The sequence below is a fragment of the Camelus ferus genome, chromosome 4 (genome assembly GCF_009834535.1).
Source record: "Camelus ferus isolate YT-003-E chromosome 4, BCGSAC_Cfer_1.0, whole genome shotgun sequence".
Classification (NCBI taxonomy): domain Eukaryota; kingdom Metazoa; phylum Chordata; class Mammalia; order Artiodactyla; family Camelidae; genus Camelus; species Camelus ferus.
The window spans coordinates 57,465,872-57,487,277 of record NC_045699.1 but is presented as its reverse complement, the minus strand read 5'-3'; the positions used below and the strand labels follow the sequence as shown (position 1 = coordinate 57,487,277).

The 21,406-nt window shown below is 54.3% G+C and overlaps 1 protein-coding gene across 5 annotated transcripts in view; it reads right to left on the bottom strand.

The window, feature by feature from the left end:
* Positions 1-21,406, bottom strand: part of COL27A1 (collagen type XXVII alpha 1 chain) — a 142,390-nt gene that overhangs the window by 83,095 nt on the left and 37,889 nt on the right. For all 5 annotated transcript variants that reach the window (XR_004319439.1, XR_004319438.1, XM_032478266.1 and 2 more), the window contains 6 exons: positions 14,785-14,829; positions 14,153-14,206; positions 13,681-13,725; positions 10,690-10,743; positions 9,731-9,775; positions 2,051-2,104 (listed from right to left, as the gene is read on the bottom strand). Coding sequence is in view for 3 of the 5 variants with exons in the window: in XM_032478266.1 (XP_032334157.1) it covers positions 2,051-2,104; positions 9,731-9,775; positions 10,690-10,743; positions 13,681-13,725; positions 14,153-14,206; positions 14,785-14,829 (297 nt within the window). In the remaining 2 variants the exon portion in view is untranslated. The remainder of the gene's footprint in view (positions 1-2,050; positions 2,105-9,730; positions 9,776-10,689; positions 10,744-13,680; positions 13,726-14,152; positions 14,207-14,784; positions 14,830-21,406) is intronic.

The window sequence follows — 21,406 nt, the reverse complement described above, 5'->3', positions numbered from 1 at the left end:
ATTTCCAAATCCAGTATCTTCCGATCGTAAATGTGAGAGAACAGGCAGAATCCTGATCATGGTTACACAGACGTGCAGGGTGCCTACCCCGTGCATTTCACTTCACTCTCGCTGAACAGACGGCAGCATTGAGACTCCAAAGCTTAAGCAATTTTCCCAAGGTCAAGTGCGAGGAAACAACACAGTAATGAGGGCTCCAAGATGAGAGCCACCGGCCGACCTCCCTCCCTCTCAGCCAGGAGGTGCTGGGGCCTGCACAGAACCCCACCCCCAACGTCTGCACCAGAAGGAGGGTCTCAGGTTTGGGCTTCCCAGGGCCTCTGAGAGGCTGGAGAACTCTTGCCCAGGAGTCAGGAGATGTGGCCGTGTGTGGCAGTGGGCAAGTTTCTGTTTCCTCGCCTTTAAAAAAATGGACCTTCAATTGCTTGCACCAGAAAAGACAGGTAGAAGAGGGGTTTGCATCAAGTTCAAAATGCAAAGGTGTGAATACAAATCGGGGCTCTAGAAATGGTGATTATCAATCACCAGCATCCTCCAGGGGTGTGCCTTCCTTCATCTGCGCGATCCCAGACTGGAGGGAGGTCATGACCACAGCCACCGAGATGAAGAGGAGGAGGTGAGGAGCTTCCCTGGCTTTAAAGTGAGGGACCCGAGGCTCAGGGAAGGGAAGTGACTTGTCCAAGGTCACTCAAGTGTGTGGCAGAGCCAGGATCACTCATCAGGTCCTCTTCCCGCTCCTTTGGGCCATGAGTACAAGGACGTCCCTGCCCCTCCCCAAGGGCACTTCCAGGATGATGTCACACTTTATGGCAGTTAACCCAGTAGCTGCTACACAGAAGGAAAGACTGGTTTCTCCTCTCGGTGTCTTTGCCACTGCTCTGCCCTCCACCTGCAGTGTCCCCCACCTCTTTCCTCATCCCAGTTCCAATGACATCCTTCCCCAGGAGTCTTCCCTGCTTCTCTCTCTCTCCTCGACAGCACCTGGGCCTTTTCGATCCCACCCATTTCAGGGCAGGAAATGGGCCCCATTATTACCTACTATTTATAACCCCTCCATCCAGTGAACCCTTGTTGTGGACGTACCACCTCCCTGTCTTCTCTCACTTCACTTCACCACAGCCCTGTGAGGCCAGCATTCTGATCCCCATGATTTACAGGTAAGGAAACTGAGATGCAGGTGGGTGAACTGGTTTGTCCAAGCTTCCGCACCTGACAAGGGGTGCAGCAGGATTCAAACCCAGGTTCATCTGGCTCTGAGGCCAGGGCTTCAGTGCCCCCAGGGAGCCCCGAGGTCAGCCCCAGCTGGGTGAGGCTCAGGGAACATTCATGGAACTGAAAAGAGCATGTCATCAGGTGCTAATTATGTATCCAGTAGCCACCTCTGCGCAGGGCACAGCTGGGCACAGCTGCACAGGCGGGAAGCCCGAGAGAGATAGGGGGACATGGCAGGTGTTCCAAAGAGCTCTGGACCTGGTCTGTACCCCGAGGTGGAGAACAAGCTTCCCCTCCCGCCTGAGCCTAAGCCTGGGATGGGAAGGGAGAGGCAGGGCTCAGCTCCCTGGGGCAGGCTGACCTAGCTCCTTCATGGCCTTGATTATTTACAAATTATAAACACATCTATGTTGGAGATTTCTTTAGAATGTGGCTCTTCCCTTCATACAAGGCCTGCAAGCCATCTGCTCCCCAAGGCCGCTGCCTCCCATAAACATTTCTGATGCTTTGTAAGAGGGCAGCTGTCCTGGCTTCGCCAGTGGGGAGCCACCCGTGAACCTTCTAAGTCCTTGAGGATGGGGCACAGCCTGGGGCTTTGGGACCAGGGGCTCAGGGGGCTAGAGGGCTCTCCTGGGGTGGGGTGGGGGGACAAGGAATCCATGGGAGACAGGAGCCTGGGGTTCAGAGAAATCATGCAGTTTGTCCAGGAGCACCCAGCTCATAGGTGGCCCGGCTAGGATCTGACCAAGTCTGCCTGACCCTAAAGCTTAGGTTCCTAAAGCCTGCTGTGTGTTTGCTCTGAATCTCTTTCCTGTTCCCAAAGACTTGAAATACTTACGGGGTTTCCATCCAGTCCCGGAGGGCCTCTTTCCCCAAAGTCTCCAGGAAACCCCTGGGGGCACGAGAAAGAGCAAACATCGGCAGATTAGTGTTTATACCTACGAGTGGCTTCCATCCAGACCCGGAGGGGACACAGGACACATCTGTGCAGTCTCACTCCCTGGTTCCAGGGTCTGGCAGGCTGTGGGGTCCCGAGTCATTCTGGGCCCTCAACAATCACCCCCTATGAAGACTTCCCAAGGACTAGCTTCTCTGGAGCCCGTGGCCAGTGAACCTTCTTCTTATCTACCCAGATTCTTAGAAAAGAAAAGAGACCCAGCTCCCCAGCATGGAAATGCCAACCCCCATGCTGAGACCTGGGTCTGACAAGGGCAGGGCCGGGGGCAGTCAGGAAGCTGGGCCTAGGCCTGGACCAGTTGCTGACTCGCTGAGAGGTTCAAGAATATCCCTTTACTTTGTGGGCCTCAGTTTCCCCACTGGTTAAAACACGGAAGGCCACTGCAGCATTTCCCAGCTCAGACCTTCTGTGATTTTTGTGAAGTGCTCCTCAAAAGCCACCCTGTGGAATCACAATTCCCATTTTACAGATAAAGAAAGTGAGGCTCTGAAAGGATGCCGAGATCATCATCCAAAGTCACACGGATCGGGAGTTTCAGCACCGCAGCCACAGGTGAGTTTCGGCAGCTGAGAGAGGCCAGGCTGCCCGGCCCCGGAGGTCTGGCCCTCTCGCCCCCTCCCTGACCCCACTCCATGCTCTCTGGAGAGGCAGACAGCTGGAAAAACATCAGCTGTGGGGGAAGCTTCTGGGGGCCGAGGAGGGGGCACAACTCCATTTTACTTCAAAAGGAGAAGAAAGTCCTCGAGCTTGGAATTCAGGGAAACCTGCTCTCCTCCCCTCCTTGAATTCAAATCACTGTTTTTCCAGGGAAATTTAATAAAAAAACAAAGCACATGTTTTTCTGACCAAGTGGGTGCCTGAGCTGTTCCAACAGTGAAGATGCTTCACAGAGGGTAATTTGTTTCTGGTTTCTAACACTACCAGGGGAATCCAGTAAGTAGATTAAACTAGAAAGACCGAAGCTAAAAACAAAACCCAAACCAAATTACAAAGTCTACAATGGCTGAACAAAGAGACTTTGAATTGTGTGTGCATCTGGGCCTTTGTTTTGCCCTGCTTAGAATACTACTCCCCTCAAATCCGCCCTCTGCCAGGAAGCCCTCTTGGACCAGAAGGGTAGGCGTTGATACAGACCCTTTAGGAGGTGTGGCTTCATTCAGACACCCAAAGGAGGAAATGAGAACAGACTAAAGAGATTTGAGCCAAGCCAGTGACTTTGCATGCAAAACTTTACTTGACTTTGGCCTTAACCCTTGAGGGGAAGGTTATTGGTCCCATTTGACAGATGGAGAAATTGAGGCTCAGAGAGGGAAATGTCACTTGGTCAAGGCCAAAAAGCAAATCTGTGGCAGAGCTGAGCCCACGTCCCACCTCTCTGAACTATGCCATGTTTGTATGAGCTGAGCAAGGGCAATCCTGGCAGGCAGAAGCTGCTCTAATGTGTGCCTGCCTGGTTTTAGAGAGTGGCAGACGTGGGTGGGGGGTGCGTATGGGTGTGCACTTGCATGCATCCCCAGGTCAAGTCTTTGTGAGGGTACATCTGACTCCGTCTAAGATGCCTCTCCCTGCATCCTTGGGGTCCCCCCTGGAAAATTCCAATCCAGCCTCTCTTGCTCATGCTATAGAGAGCCCTCTGACCTCCTGAGGCAGGAGATATCAGCTGGGTGGGCTATGGGCAGGGAAGGCTTCTGAAGGCATTGAGTTACTGCCTCTGCCTTTGGAGGTTGGGGTTGGGGCTTGGCAAGAGAGAAGGGCAATCCTTCAGGGGACAAGGGAGATGCTGGCTGACTCCACATGGCCCACAAGGGGAAGGCTCTGGGGAGTCCAAGCTCTGTTCTCCAAATCCAGCGTCTAGAGACAGCCCGTACACTAGCCTGGGCTCCCCTCCAGGTTAGCTGTGTGACCTTGGGCACACCCTCACTTGACCCTCTGTTCTGCCTGGGCTAGTGGGGAGGGGTGTGATCTCTAAGAACCCTCAGCTCGGCCCAACCTATAGTCAAGGTCTGGGAGGATGCAGCCTGCTCCACAAGGTACAGGAACGCCGTAGCCCAGGGGGAGACAGAGACCTTGACAGCATTTGCTAGCACCAATCCTGAGTGTAATGTCCAATATATCCACACTCAGCAGCCACCAGGCAGGTCTCAAACCCACAGGTCTGCAATCAGGGCCACTTCAGGCTGGCTCAAGGGCTCCTCTCAGACCCAGTTGCTGGGCCAGCTTCCCCTGCAAGGCTTTAGAACCAGAGCAACCCAGTGCCAGTCCTGGGCCCCTCCAAGCCTCAGCTTTCTCTGCTCTACAATCAGGGGTCCTGAAAGGATGAGCTGAGATGCTGGACAGAGGGCGAGCCCTTGCTGGCACATGGAGGCTGCAGCAATGGGAAGGTACCTCTCTGAGGCATAAGCAAAGGAGAGACCGTCAGAATGGTTAAAAACCCCAAGAGGGCACATATGAGGACAAAATGCAGCCTGAGTATAGCCAGTGGTTGATGATGGTGGGGTGACAGCAATGACAGCAACAGCAAACTCTAACAGCCCCGTAAGAGAGGTCCTATTATTGGCCCCATTTCAGAAATGACGAAACTGAGGGCCAGAGATCTTAGAGAACTTGTCTAAAGTCACACAGCTGTGGAATAGCAGAACTGGGATCTGAACCCAGGCAGGCTGACTCCAGAGTCAGCTCTCTTAGCTATGAACGGACACTGACCACACAGAATAGACTAGAGCAAGCCCGTGGTCTCTCAAGGGCTCGCGAGAGCCCTGGACTAAGGCTCAGGTGGGAATGGCATTCCTGAGGCCCAGGACCAGTTCTGCTTATGTGTGCCTGGTGGCCTCCATACCCAGCCCCATCTCCAATTTGTCTCCCTTTCTTCAGAGGATCCAAGCAGATAACCTCTAGAAATCTAGAGTAATTCAGATCACCATAGTTGGAAAAAAGATATGGCTTTAAGAGAGCCGGAACAAATCTGTGACTGGATTAATCATAGATGTCCTGAGATGGAAAGACTGAAGCTGTTCTTGACACTCGGCACCTCAGTCACCAGTGGGGAGACGGAGGCCCGGAACCTGCCCAAGGCCCCATCCCTCCACTAGCTCACCTCATCCTCCACTGTTGAGCCACTGGGGCATCCCAGTTCCGACACATGCCCCAGGCCCCTGATGTTTGTTCCTCTGGATCTCAGAGAGGCAGCTGCCGAGCTGAACACGCACCGCCACTTCCACCCCGCCTGCTTCCCCCATCTGGCCGCACCCACTTGTGCACGCCGTGCACTCCCAGCCCGGCCAGCAGCGGGACCTTCCTCCGCAGGCCCAAGCTCCTGGCTGCAGCAGGCTGGCCCGAGGCCCAAGGAATGAGCTTGGCGCCCTGCCACGCAGTTTCTCCACTTCCCCAGGTCGGCCCCCCCTGGAGAACTGAATGCCTCATACTTTGAGCAGAACATGGCCCAGGAGGAGACAGAACCAAGATCTGGGGCAAGACTCCACAGTCTTTCCTGGCTACGACAATTCAGAAGAATAGACTCAAAAACAAGGCTGGTCCTTCTAACCATATCTGCGGCAGGATGCCCAGGGCTGAAGGCCATCCCATCCACTCCCCTGCCTCCAGGCAGTGCCTGCCCTGACAGTCTGCTCCAGAAGGTGGCATGTAGGGGCAGGGAAGCATGCAGCCTCCAGGATCAGAAGTTCTGCTGTGTCTTGAAGGCCTTCAGCATCCTGGCCCACAAAATGGTCAGTCCTGCCCAACCCACCTAACAACTCACCTGCCCAACTGCGTGGGGGCTGAGGAAGAGGTGAGATGTTTGTAATTCCATCTCTGGTAAACTCTAATATGACATCCCATGCCAGTCAGGTACCGATAATGGGAATTCATAATAACCTCTAAGAAGAGCCTGCAGAAGGACCTTGGAGCCCTCTTTACAGGGTTTACATTCTCCAAAGTTGAGAAGTTCCTGCGCAAGTCTGACTTGCATCCTCCCTACGACACTTGGCACGGCCTGTATTCTCTTCTAGAAGGTGCGTGCTCTCCGAGTGTGCCGACAGGGAAGGACCCCCGAGGTCCAAGTCCCCTTTTCTCATGATGCTGAGCATGTTTTCACCCTGCCTGCTGATATCCAACCGGGAATCCACCCATAAAGAGTCACCTCGGGGAGCAAGTTGGAGAGAGGCAGGCAGAGTTCTCAGCAGGATTCCAAGGTCACCAACAGCCCTGGGACAGCTCCAGCTCAAGTCCAGGAGACTGGGGACCACACCCCCAGCTCACAGCATCACCACCACTAAGAACCTTCACCTGTTTTGGCCTCATTTTCTCCATTTGGAAACCACTTTGCTCCCTGCTCCCCACAGGCTGAGAAGTGGAAAGAGCTTAAAGTCAAAATGCACCATAGGAGAAGCCCTGTCCCGCCCCAGACGAGCATGTGGTATTGGACAAGTCCCAGCTGTCCCTGAGCCACACACCGAGGGAGTTGGAGCCTTGGCTGGACTTCCCCAGCTCTAAGCTTCAGGGTCTGCCCGCCTGACTTGCCACACAAGACCAGGCTTGGCAGGCCTGGCCAGAGGCCATAAGAGAACCTGTGATCAGGGGCTGGTCTTGCCAGGCATTCCAGTGGGCTTGATAGTGAATCCACAGGGTGCCAGACAAGAGGATTCACTGCAGCATCTTCCTAGGCTCCATAAGAGATCCTTGGCTGGAAGACGTGGCTCGGTCTCCAGCTGTGAGTGTCACTGCACTGTGCCCCGAACAGGCCAGGATAGGCTAGAAGAAACCCCTTCAACTCCAGCCAAGTCTGTAACATCTTATATCTAGACCCCTCCTCAGGAAACTACAACACATTTCTCTTTCTAGCAGGTGATGTGAGATGAGAGCTGTAGACTTAGCTATCCTTTGGAAGCTGAAGATGTGAGCACAGAGAGGAGGGGAGACATGGAGAGCACCCTGCACTAGCAAGCAAGGGTCCCAGGTTCAAGTTCTGACTCTGCTACCAATTTGCTGTGTGACTTTGGGCAAGTTACTGGCCTCTCTGAGCTATGTTTGCTTACCTATCTGACAAACAGGTTGGGCCAGGTCATCATTAACGTTCCTGCAGCTCTGATGTGCTCTGACCTCTACTGTCTTTCTCAGCTCCCATCAGCGAAAGACTCCTCACACACCCTCCTTCCACGTCTGACTCTGAGGAGGCCATGTACATGGGCCTGAGGTTTTGCTTGCTGGAGAGGAACGGGCTCTAGCAAAATCATCACCTGCCCCGCCAGAAATGAGGCCAGCTGCGATCTGGCATGAGCTGCATCTAGCTCATTCGCTTGACATTTCCTCTTGTTAATAAGTGCCTAGAAATTGCCTGCCCAAAGCTTCGACAAGAGGAAAACCCATGCACAGGAGAAGCCCCCAGTCCTACCAGGGGAGCAAGTAACAGGGAGGTGGCCCTGAAGACTGCTCAAGGAGCATGTGGGCCAAGGGCACAGCAGACTTGGAGGCCAGGCAGAGGCACAGACAAAGCCTTGGGGACTCAAGTGATATGAAGGCCTATTCCACACATATTAAATCACCCCCAGTGCAGACCTTGCCCATTAGCTGGCCATGATGGCTGGACCAGAGTCAAGGAGGATTTCACGGCCTTCAAGGGTATTGCGTGGCCACAGGGCTGTTTGGCTGAATGGGGGGGGGTTCCTCGCACCCACACCTGACACCCCAGTGCCCGGGAACACCCTATCATGGAGGGCAGGGGGGAATCTTAGGAAGTTAAAGGCACGGAGCAAATAAGCAGAAACTTATTTGTCAGTTATGGGGGTTTAAGTCTGGCAAGGTCTCAGAGGGTTTCTGGGCAAATGGCTTTGAAGCCTCAGTTTCCTCATGCGGAAAATAGGTATAAACAATCTCACTTCAAACCATCAGTGGGAGAACCACATGTGGTTCAAATATCGTGCAGGTCCAAGTACTCACTGTCCCCCTTCCCCGCTCCAGCTTAACCCTCAGCACCACCTGACATCCAACCACTCATCCTTCATTCCCCTATTCAGTCATTGTCTGTCTGGCCCTGAGAATGGCAATTTTGTCTTGTTCACTGCTCAGCCACAAGCACAGGGTCTGACCCATGGTACATACTCAATATTCACTGAACGAATGAATGAATGAACGAATGAGTCTCTTTGCCCAAGGTGACCTAGTTTGAGGAACAGATCCAGATGCCAGCCCAGCGCTCACAGACTCCAGGTCTTTGACCTGAAGCCAGAAGCATTAGGTACTGTTCCTTGCTCAGATCTAGAGGTCAGGCATTCCCTCAGGGCACAGAAGGGCTGCCAGCCATGGAGTATTCTAGGTCTGAGGGTGAGGTACCCGCTCTGTCAGCAAATTCAGGCCAGGACCTGAGTCTTGCTTTTCTCTGTATCCCCCACTTGGCTCCCAGGAGGCTCAGGTCTATATGCTACAACAGATAAAGCACCCATGAACATGCATGTCAACCCCAGAATCACAGACAACCCCCTTTCTGGCCACCTTTGAGTGCTCCTGGCTCCCTTCCAGCTGTCTCTCATGTTTCCAGTTCCCCCACCATCTCTTCTCCATCAACCACAAGCAAGGGGAGACCCAGACCCAGAGCTGACGATGGTTCCAAGCCTAGGGGTGAACCTGCAGGACAGTGGCAGAGAACAAGCCACCAACGGGGGCCAGGTATGAAAGAAAGATGCCTCAGTTACAGCCCGTGGTCTCCCTCAGCTTGGCAGCGGGACCCTGGACATACCACCCTGCCTCTCAGAGCCTCAGTTTCCCCTTGTGAGAAGTGAAATCATTGGAATGAATGACTTTCCCCCCAGACGAAGACTCTAGGGAATCCACTTGCACAGCATTATAGTCAGCTGGTGAAACTGAGCCAACACAGATCAGAGGACCTGGAGAGGAACCGAGTTAGAATCCTGGCTCCGTTGTTTCCTCATGAAACTATGGGCAAGTTGCTTAATCTCTCTGTGCCTTGGTTTTCTCTTCCTACCCCACAGACGCCCAAACAAGGGGAAAACAATCACCTACTACGATGGAGAATCATGGTCAAAGCTGGTGGATTGGGGTCCCTGCTGGCCCCTCTTGTGGTCATGCCTGCTGTGGGCCGGCCCAACACCCCACTGCCCTTGTGTGTACACAAGTGAAAAGGGTAAAACCAAGACAACACGGAGACCTAGTGTTCTCTGACACAGGAGCACAGACACCCAGTCTAGACAAGATCCCCCAGTCCAAGCAGGCCCCTCAGCATGGACACTCATGAACCAGACAACAGAAGCCCCCCAGACACAGAACTGCATTGCAGAGTGATTGCTGGACACGCAGAGAGAGGCTCTACCCCAGAGGGGCCCAGAGTCCACGAGAGCCCCCAGCCCCAGCCAGGCAGCAGCCACTCAGTGTTCTGGCAACAGGACCCGAGGCCCAGACAGCCCCACATGCCTGCCCACACACTCAAAGCTGAGCAAGGGCTGAGCAGAAAAAAGCAAAGAACCCCCAGGCCACGGGTGGACGGGGCCGCGTGGCCAGTGGGAGGTCAGGTTCACCCATAGAATCTGCGTAATAGACACGGAAAATCTTTACCGGCCTACCCATCTTGCCCCTCTTGCCAGGAACGCCAGGCAGACCCTGTAGGGGAAACAGGGAAGAGGTCAGGACAGGATTCCAGCAGGAAACAACCAGTGTGCCCCAAACCAGCCCCAGAGCCACCCACAAGAGGGAATCACAGAGGTCTTGGCATCCAATCCACAAACACAATAGATGCCAGCTAGGTGCACATCAGACGGATGGCCCTTGGACACTACAGGGTTGGGGCCTGCAGATGACCTGAGCTGGGGAGATCCCTAAGGAAAACGCCTAGTGTCCGGGTATTCAGCAGATATTCAATAAATGCTCCTTCTGTTTCCCTAAGATTCTCTTTACCCAGCTTGTTGATGAGATGACAACTGAGTTCCGAAGCAGAGGCTCAGGCGGGGAGGGGACGGAGAGGAAGGTACGGAAGCCTGTGGGCCATGCAGTCCCTGTACCGAGAGCTTTTGCAGCCACAGACAACACAGAAGCAAATGAGTGTGGTGTGTGCAGCAAAGCTTTCCAGAAACAGGTGCCTGCCAGGATCTGGCACTCAGGCTGTAATCTGCAGACACTTGATCGGAAATATGAAATGAGCCCATTTCTTCTCATTTGCTGAAATCCCTTTACAAGTTCCTCATGCTCTTAGGATAGAGTCCCTTTCTTGACCTCGGCCCCTGAGTGCCGTATAACTTCGTCCAGGTGCTCCCTCCAGCCTGTCTCCCTCTGTTTCCGCCTCACGCTCAGTGCTTTGACCGTGCTGTTAAACTTGCCACGTTGGCATATGTCCCTGACTTCGCACACGCAGTTCCCTGTGTCTGGAAGGCATCTGCCTTGACTTGTCCCCTTAGCAGACTCCTATTCTACTCCAGGGCACCTCCCCCAGGAGGGATTCTGTGACTGACTGCTCCAGGCCGGCACTGGCAGAGTGGTGGGTGGATGGGTGGGAGGTAGACAAAGAAAAGCATACTCACTCGCTCTCCATCGGACCCTGGCAGGCCGAAGAGTCCTGGGAGTCCAATGTAGCCCTAGGAAAGAGCAGGTGGGAGGTCAGAGGGGCCGAGTGGTGAGCTGTGGCTGGCCCGACCTGTCCCGGCCCCGCCTTGCTGCCCTCCCGTGCCCCGGCTCTTCTTCCTCGCTGGCGGCAGTGGTGGCTCCAGCAGCTCCTCGATGACATAGGCCTTGAGGCAAGTGTATATGCCCATGGACTGCATGGTGCTGGCTTCCACGATGTAGTCCAAAGGCACATACCCTCACGCCAGGGAAGGGCGCGGGCGCTTGCAGGGGAGGCCCGCCCCGCGCCGGGGGCTCCGGGACCTGCAGGAAGGAAACTCTCTGCTGGGTTAGATGCTAGGGTGGCACCAGGTCCTATCCATCCCCAGGGATGCTGCCGGGTGCTTGTGGCTTCTGCAGTGCCTCCTCCTAGGCCTCGAAGGCCCTGGATGTGGGGCTCACATCAACCCTTGGCCTCCCGAGTGACAGCAGAAACAGCAGCTGCCACCCCAGCGTGCTGGCGTCCTGCGAAGCACATGTGTGCCACTGCAGTCAACCCTCCCAAGGATCCTGCAGGTTGGCCATCCTCCTCCTCACTGAACAAAGGAAACTGAAACTCTGGAGAGAAAGCAGGGGTGGCAGGGGAGGAGTCCACCAGCCTAAGATGCACCTGATTTTCTGCCTCCCGGCCTTTATCCCTGCTTTGCTCTACCCATCCCCTTCCCACAACTGCAGATCAAATGCTTCCAAGCCTAGCTCTAAGGCTCGCTCCTCTGGCAAGCACCCCTGATGCCCCAAACCAGAAGCACCCCCCTCCCTCCACCCCAGCACCATATTTGCACCTCACTTAATAGATTTACCACTTTCTCTTCTGTATCTTCATTATCTGGGTCCACGTTTCATGTCCACATTAGCCTGGGAACTTTTCAAGAGCAGGGACCTAGCCCAGGGTGCTTATCACAAATCTGTACCCTCTAAATGTTTGTGAAATGACTTAATACTAACTATAACAAAAGCTAACATTACTGAGCGCAGGCCATGTGCCAGGCCCACTTCTCAGTGCTCCGCAGGCATCAGTGCCTTTACGCGCCCTCACCACACCCTTAGGAGGTAGGAATCATTAGTCAGCCTCCTGTAGAGGTGAGAACATTGAGGTCCAGAAAGGTGAAGTGACTTGCCCAGGTCACACAGCAGGAATGTGGTAGAACATGGTATCTGAATTCAAGTCATCTGAATCCCGGGCCTAGGCTCCTAACCACTTTGCTACACTGCTTTCCACAAACAAGCAACCAGCGTAGGCTCACAATCCTTTCTCCTTCCCCAGAAGGTCAAGAGATCATGGAGCCTCCTTCTCAGCACGCTCTTAACAAGTGACATTTATTGATCCTTCCAAGCAGGGCTTATATCCCAGATTTCAGGTGAGAAAATGGGCTCAGAGAGGTCCAGGAACACGCCCAAGATCCCACAGCAGGTTCACGGCAGAGCAGGTCTCAACGTCAGTCGCCCTGCCCCGCAAGCCTGAGCTCAGCCTGCTTCACCAACATGAGCCGGGTGGTGGCAGGGTTGGGAGGGCAGCTGGAGCGGCCCGGCTCACCCAGGCTGCCCAGGGCACTGTGACCCTGGAGAGGGCTGTACTGGGACAAGACCATTTCTCTCCCCACATGTGGCATCAAGATGCCACAGCATGGCAAACAGCAAGTAGCCCCCAGATGCCATCAGCCTGTCTCACTCCTCCCATCCTCCTGGCAGATCAGAGACCCCGGGGCTGAACTGGGAAGACCTTCTCCCTGGGCTCAGACGGCCCCTCTGGGGCCACACCTTGTGGGAAGAGTTGGAGAAAGGGAGGGAGGGAAGTCCAGCATCCAGGACGGGGGCCTCCTCAGCCCCTGCCTGTCACCACCACCACGATCACCATCACCCTCATCACCACGTCCTGGGGAACTTGCCCACCCATCTCTCCCCACCTCCCAGTCACTTTCCTAACAGCCACCGGTCAGTTCCAGGGACTAGGGCTGAGACTGCAGCCATAAATAGCTTTGGCTCGGGAGCAGAGGACACGTCACACCTGACCTGGCTTGACCCAGGACTGTGTGACCCACTTGCTGAGCATTCTTTGAGAGGCAGAGAGCCCAGCCCTCCAAATACCTGGGTCCTCATCCTAGCTCCACCTTAGGCATCCTGTGTGAACTGGGGCCCTCGAGTCCCCACCATGAACCCCATTTCCTTGCATGCAGAAGAGAGGCATCCACCAGATCACATCTTAGTCTTCCAAACTCTATCTCCATTCAATTCACCCAGAACCTTCTCTGCTGCCCCAGAGCCCAGCTGGGAGCCCCAGACCTGGTGACCTGTCCTCAGCAGAATTTGCTTCCAGATTCCTAGTATCCCCATAACCATGCTAGAGGTAGGAATGAACAGCACTCCCACTGGAAAGACAAGGCTGTTGGCTACTCAGGGTCTGTAGCCAAGCCTCGAAGGAGAGGGAAAGCAGAGGCTCCCTCAGTCTCCAGGCCTGTGCAGTGTTCACCCATCAGGCAGCACTGCCCTCCCAAAGGGGTGGTGCCCTCAGTATTCAGCAGGGAGCAGGAGAAAAGCCTCTGAGGATTCCAGGGACAGACAAAGTGGGCCCAACTTTGATTCCCTGGCACTTGGGATGTGCTAGGGGACATGGCAAGCAAATGCCTGATGATAGCAGCTAGATGGTGGCTGAGACCCCAGCAGACCTTTGCTGCCCAGTTGGCCAGCCATGGGGACCACGCTGGCTCACCTGACTCAAAGGTCCCCCACCACACGGCCATCCTGCTGCTCCTCTGTTCTTCAGGGAGCGCTCAGGTCAGAGGGCCTGGCCCGCCTGCCCCTCAGCAAACACTGGGTGGAGGCTTTACAGCCCTGATCTCCCACCAGGCCCACCAGAGGGACAGCAATACCCACCCAGGGCCCCAGCTGTGTGGCACTTGCCAAGTCCTACTTACTCGGCTGCCTTTGGGGCCAGGGTCTCCTACCGGTCCAGGTAACCCCTGAAACACAAAGACAGAGGGGCAAGGACATATGGAGACGTTCTCCTGCTGCCAACAACCCAGGGCAAGTCCTGAATCCTTTGGGCCTCAGGTGCCCCCTCTGTAGAACGGGAGTGGGGTTATACGCTTGGTCTTCAGACGGAGCCCCCAGCTATCCCAAGGCCCCAGGGAGATGGCTCGGAGGGGAGCCTCTGGAGCCCCCCACAGCCCCAGACCTCCTCTTTCTTCTGTTTCTTCCTGAGCATCCTGGCCCTGCTGCCTTTAGGGAGGGTTCCTGGATGCAGCACCCTGAACAGCCATGTCTTCAGGGCCCACCCGGCAGGTGGAGCAGCTCGGCCCCCAGCCCACTGCCTCCCTCCACCTGGGGCACCCATGGCCATCTCCACACCACCACGGCCACAGAGCTTCCAGAAGCCATATACTGCACCTGCCTGCCAGGGTAACCTTTGGCCCCTGGGCTGCCCTCGGGTCCCGGTGGCCCCTGCAAAGGAACAAGAGAAACATAAGGAAAGGAGAGACCCTGCCCAGCTGCAGGTGTGGGTGGCAGTGGGAGACTGGGGCTCACAATGGACAGAGAGGACGGCAGGAATGTGAGATGAAGAGGGAGGAAGGGGAAGCCATGGGTCTGCTGGGCCCCCAAGCCCACCCCTCAGGGAAACCGGTCAGACCAGCTTGGAGGGACAAACCCCCCATGCTCACAACCCAGGAATAAAGCGCTGAGGAGGCCTGGCTGGCTCTCCCACGCTGGCAGCGGCTGCTATTTGACTTGGGCCGAGGCAGCCAAAATTCCTGCAAACCCCGTGGCGGCGTGTATAATATCCCCTAACATCGCCGGGAACAGGCCAGCTATTCATGGCTCTAACCGGAGTTGAGCGGCTCATGCCAACACCGGGTCGGCCTGGACTCCAGTCCCTTCGGGCAGATGTGGCTGAGGGAGAGATGGGGTAGGGTGGGGGCCGAGCAGGATGGGAGGCAGAACCGCCTGGCTCTGGGGCTCACTCATGGAGCAGGTCTGGGGAGGAGGCCAGGGACAGGCAGGGGCTGGAGCCGCGCCCTCACCTGTTCTCCGGGGTGCCCTGCCGGTCCAGGATAGCCCTTGTGTCCCTGTGGGGGGAAGAAACCGCATCAGGCTGGGACGACACATCTGGGCTTGCCTTTTCAGCACTGCACACACTGCGGCGGGGATGTAGCACGTGTTCAATAAATACTCCCCGAATGGATACGTGTGCATCAGGGTTCCTACGGCTTCCTCTCTGCCATCAACAGTTCTTAAACCGAGAGACATCAGGGGATGCTCACTCCTTGGGCAGGGTTTGTGAGCCAAGTGAGGCACAGTAACTTTGAGAGGGTGATGTTGTATCACCAGTATTCCAGAGAGAGGGTGAGACCGTCAGAAGGAGCGATGGAGGGATTTCTCAGTGGAGACGTGGGCTGACGAGGGCCTTCAGGTCTGGCTGTGCTCAACCACCACAGGACGCTGGGATCTCCTGTCGGGACCTTCTCAGTAGCCCCCTATCGTAAAAGATCTCACACTTACTGACTGAATATATGAACCAAAATAGCTGCCTTCCTTCTTCCCACTAGTCCCAGCAACGATTCCAGGGGGAACGAGGCCACCCAAAGGCCTGACTGAGCGGGACTCTGGTGCCATCCCAGTACCAACCTTGACCCTCTGTCCCATGGCCCAGCTACCATGGTCCAAGGCCAGGTCTCCAGGTCAGGAGAATCAAAACGAGTGTGTGCCTTCAGGTGGTGCTGGGGATGACCAGCTGGGTCATTTCATAAAAGTGAGGAGCCCTCTGAAGGGAAAGCCCAGACTTCAAGCTTCCATGAGCTTAGGGCTGTTATGAAATAAGACAGAACAGGGGGCTTTCATATCAGATGGGCAGCCACACTGATCTCTGTTAGAGCCCCCCACGTGGGGAGCCCTGCACTCGGTTCTGTGACCGTCTGTGACTTACTGTGCAACTCTGGATGGGTTACTGCCCTTCTCTGGACCTCAAATGAGGGAGTTAGAACTCTGAGTCCCATTTAGCTCTGATGTTCTAAAACTCAAGAGTTCTAGGGCTCCACCAGAGGGGAATAAATGAGACTTTAGACTACACACACACACACACACACACACACACACGATGTCTGTGGGCTCCCTCTACACAGCGCTGTTTACACAGAATTACACCCATATGACATCCTCCAGCCTTTATGAGATGTGGGGGATGGGGGTTAAGGATCATGGTCTCCATTTTACAGAGGAGAAAACTGAGTCTCAGAGAACCGAAGCCACTTGTCTGGAGTCCCATTGCGAGAGAGCAGCAGGCTCATACTTACCACTGGGCCCTTCTGACACCTGAGGCCACACGGAGAGCCTTGCAGCCACCCCGGGCACGGATAGTTCATGCATGCACACAAACACACACAGGCACACACAGGCACACACAGCACCCCAACACACCCCCAGAAAGCAGGACTTTAATCATAAACAGTAGAATTGGTCTGATCCAAGAGGCTTGGAGAATTTACAAGCATTCCTTTTGCACCTACTCACGCCTCGCGACTGCTCAGTTTTATGATTACATCTCAAATCTGGGGCCCATGAGGTTGATGCAACAGAGCTGGGTGAGACTCTTCTACCTAGGGCATGCGCGCTTTTCCCCAGTGGGCAAACTGAGGCACAGGCCACAGCCAGCAGTGGTTAAGATCTCTTGTTTCAGATAAATCTGGATTCCTATCCTGCTTCACTACTGTCTGGCTGGATGACGTGGGGCCAATGATGACACCTCTCTGAGCCTTGGTTTTCCTCTTTTACAAATGGGGATCTTAAGGGTTGGCATATGGATTGCGTGGTATAATGTGTGTGAAGCACTTAGCACAGTATCTGGCATTGAATTCAAGGGCGAGGTAAAGACTAGCTGGTGTTCCTACCATAGTCTTTATAGTTCATTCGTTCATTCGACAAACATTTACTGAAATTTTATACTCCAGCACCATTCTAGGCATTGGATGAACAAGAAGACAATATCCTTTGCCTTAACGGCATTTACAGTCGAATTAAGAAGCTATAAATATAAACAAATAAATATAAAAGGTAATGCCTCAAGGGTTTGTTTACATGGGTGTAGAGTTTCAGTTTTGCAAGATGAAAAAATTCTGCAGATGGATGGCATACAATGTGAATATACTTAGCGTTACTGCACGTGTAGGGTTCAGGTGGTAAAGTTTATGTGTTTTTTACTACAATTAAAAGTAAAATTAAAGAAGGAGATAATGTGTGGCAGGGACTAGTGCTACGAAGAAAAGTGAGCAGAGCTGGAGACAGAGGATGCAGTGCTGGGGAGGGTGGTAACCGCAGGTGGGCAGACAAGGGAGGCTGCTCAGAGATGAATGCTGTGAGGGAGCTGGACACAGGGCTGGCTCCCTGGGGAAAGGCATTCCGGGCAGATGGAATAGCAGGTGCAGAAGCCCTGAGACAAGAATGTTCTCAAGGAAGAACAAGGCCCATGTGACTGGAGCAGAAGGAGTGAGGGGTGAGAAACAGAGGGGTGAGGTGGTCAGAGAGGAAGCAGGAGGCCAGAGCATGCCAGGCGGTAAGATGGTAGGAAACCACAGGAGGGTTTTGAGCAGGACATGCCATGGAAAGGATGCATATAATGGCCATCGCTATCCTTTCTCCACTTGAAGCCTGCAGATGAGGAAGAACAATCAAAGCCTTTCCCCACCTAGAGCTGAATGGAGCCTTGAGCTCTAGGCTGTGTGACTCGGCACAGGCAATCACCCTCTCTGAGCTCACTCTGCCATCCTCTGCCTGCCTCAATGCAATAACAGAGCCAATGCAATAATGAAGCAAGGACACATTAAAGGGGTCCGGGGAGCCTCTGAGCATCACCCACTCCTTTGGCTTTCTTTTCAGCCACAAAGATGCCTGACAGAAACCAATGCTTTAGCAGAACTGCCAGTAAAATTCCAGGAGATTTCAAGTAAATTCTTTACTCAAGGTATAGCTAAAAGGAAACAAATGGCCACCAGGGACATGGACAGTGACTTGCCCTATGCCTGGCCCAGCATTAAAGCCTTAAATATATCCACTCATCAACAACTTGCAGTCACCCCAGGAGGTAGGAATTACCATGCACATTTTCGAGATGAGGAAACTGAGGCTCAGAGAGGTAAAGAGTCTTTCTTGAGGTCACACAGCTTCCCAAGGGAAGCAAGCTGTGAATCCCTATGTCCTTAACCACCAGATCATGGATGAGACCTACTGTTGAAACCCAAGAACCACCTAGAAGAGCCACAGGACCACCTTAGAAAGACCCTCTTATTGACCCACCTCCCCAGGTCTGAGCTTACAGGTGACTGCAGCACCGTGAACCCTGGAGCATCTGAGCTGGAAGGGACCTAAGCCATCAATTTGACAACCTCCTTTCTCATTAGACAGAATGAGATTCTGAGGCTCAGAGAGGGGAAGGGACTTGCCCAAGGCTACTTAGCAAGGTATAGCCAAGTCCAGACTGTTGCCCACATCTCCAGACCCACTGGGCTGTGCTTTGTCCAGAAGGCCACAATTCCTAGGTCTCCCCAGTCCATGGACCCCTGAAGAGCCTTGAACATCGCCATGAACCCTGTTTCTCTTAGCTGGCCGGGAACAATCAAGGCTGAGCACAACCAAGGCATGAGGTGAGGGCTGGGGGGAGGTTCACATGCTCCCTGGAAGCACCTTGACGGTGTTTACCAAGCTGGGGTCAGCCAAACAGCTTCAAATGACAGGGCCCCAGGCCTTGGAAGAATCTAAACCATTACCTTCTCCAGGGCCCCAGCAATTATGGGGCGGGCACTGACCTCAAGGTGGACCCATGGGCAGTGATTGCCCCATGGGTGATCAGTGCCTGACTGTTACTAGTGGAGAACAGATGCTTCGGGGGGAGTTCCAGGGACCACGGAGTCTGCAAGGGGCGTCTGGCTGCCCAGCAGGCGGGTCTCCACAGGACCGTGTTTATAATAGAACTCGGGCTATATTTTGGTTTGGGAGCCAGATTAATCATTGCTTACAATGCTCAAGGAGAAACCAGACATCACCTCACTGTTGCTGCAGACAGTCTCCCCATCGGCTGGGATGCTATTTGGGCTTTGGGCAGGGAGGGGAGGGGGGTCCCGTCCTTGCCTGGGGGTCCTGGGGACCAATATGCGCCTAGACTTCAGCTGATCCCACAGGCTCCACCTCAGGCTGGACGAGGCCCCGGCTTCTCTCCCAGTAAAATGGGACTTGCCATGCTTCTTAGCGCTCCACGAGCCTTCCTACTGGACTTCTCTACTGGCAGCCCACCGGCCACACCAGGCAGTCAGCGGGACAGAGAGCCCCACTTAACAGAAAGGGTCAGCGAGGAAGAAACACACGCCGGGAGGCAGAATGAGTCATTTACACGGTACTTGCCAAATCTCTGCTCTTCTCTGGGCCTCAGTTTCCCCAGCTGGCCTCTCAAAGCATCCTGTTGGCTCAAAAATCATGGGATTCTGAAATGAGATGTGTGGCTTGTCCAAAAGCACAGTCCATCACAATGCAGCCAGGCATCTGATGCCAAACTCTGCTCGGTGGGTACTTGAGACAGGTCAGGGCAGGAAGGTACGGTTTCTGTGTGGCTCATTCATTCATCCGGTTATTCATTCATTCAAAGGTTTGCTGAGCCCCAGCAATGAGTCAGACCCTGTATTAGCACTAAGAATATACTGGTGAACAAAGCAAACTCACTTCCTACCTTTTAGAAGGGGATGTCGGCATTAAACACATGCAAAGCGGAACAAAGAAGTACTGAATGCTAGGAGGGTGTGGACAGCCACCTGGAGGAGGCGGCGCTGTGTAAGGAGTGTGGACAGCCACCTGGAGGAGGCAGCGCTGTGTAAGGAGTGTGGACAGCCACCTGGAGGAGGCGGCGCTGTGTAAGCTGAAACTTGAAGGAGTGGAACTCAGAAATGGAGGGGGTCTGGGCCCCAGAAGCCCAGAGCAGCTCAGCCTTTGGGGAGCCCAGAGAAGGTTCTCATAGGGGTGGTGTATGGAACTGAGGGTGCTCCATCCAGGTAGTTCTGCAGAACGGCAGGAGATCATCTCAAGCAGCCCCAGTCACACTCCCCCACAAAACATCCCCAAATGACCCCCTCTGCCCTCCCATATTAGTACAGATTCTCACAGACAGTGGCCAACTCAGGTGGCATAGGGAGGGCTCATGGACAAGGTGAGGGCTGCAGGAAGGAGCCAGGAAGAAGTTTCAACTTGAGCACCAACTTCATTCCATTAGTCATGTCTATCTGGGGTGATGTGTTAAGAAAGATTCTGAGGCTGTATTAGGCTTGGCAAGAAAGAACAATTAATGATGTCAGCCATAGGCAAGGGAGTGAGGGAGGTGTGGGACCACAGAGCAGGTGCTAAGCCCCACATGAGGTAACAAAGATGAAGAGGTGCTCCGGGTACTTGCTCCAGTCTGACAAATGTGCCAAGGATACCAGTGAGTTGCCTACTAGCCAGAAAGTGCAGAGTCCCAAAGATGCTGGGGAAATGGGCTGGTGTGAGAAGAGATGATTTCTGCCTGGAGGTGCTGGGGAGATGCTCTTGGAGAACATGGCACTTGAGAACAGAATCAAGGGACAGATACGTGAAGATGAGTGAGGAGGAGAGACCATGCCAGGGGTGGGCTCAGTTTAAGAAAACGCAAGGAGGCAGGAAGGCCCAGGGCACACAGGACTGGATGGAGTGAGGGTTTCTATACAGCAGAGTGTCTTGGTCTCGGCATCACTGACACCTTGGGCCAGATGAGTCTTGGCTGTGGGTGGAGTGTCTGCCCTGTGCATTGTAGCATCTTTAACACTATCTCTGGCTTCTATCCTTTAGAAGCTGGTCGTGCACCACCCCTCCAGCTGTGACAACCAAAAATACCTCCAGACATTGTTAACTGTTCCCCGGGGGGCAGCTGAGAAGCACTGCTCCATGGGCGAGAAGGCAGGAGGGTTAGACTAGGGACAGCACAGGACTCCGCCCTCCCAAGGTGCAAATGCGGTAGCCTTCTGGGCAAGCAGAGGGTGGTTAACCAGTAACTAAGCAAGATGATTGGTGGGACCAATCTTCTTCAGTGCTGCTTCTTCGTTATCATCATGATCATTCATTCATTCACTCAACAACTACCTCCGCAGCGCCTACCACGTGACAGCACCGTGCTGGGTGCTGGGAATACAGCATCTTCCTTAACACTCCCAACCACTCCATGGAGCAACTGAGGCCAAGTGCCCCAGCTCACACAGCAAGAGAGGGACAGAGCTGGGATTCCACGCAGGCCTGTCTGACCTGGTCTATGCACCTGCCCTGCCCTCAGGAATCAGCTCAGCAAAGTCCCTCAGCAAGCATCTCAGGCAGAGGCAGAGAAGGGAGCCTTGGGTGGGGAGGCTCTTTTTTACTTCATGGCCCTGATCTTATTGAAGAAGCTGTTTCAGTCAGCATTGTGGAGAGGGAAAGGGCCTGAGGGTCAGAAGACTTGAGTTCAAACCCCAGCTCTGCCATTTAGTGACCCTGGAAGCTATGTCTAAGAACGCAGTGACTCTCAGTCTTGGCGGCACATGAGAATCTAGTGCCTGGGTCCCACTCAGACCAACTGAATGAGAACCCCTTTGGTGGGGGGGGGGCAAGCTTCCCCATTGGTTGTCA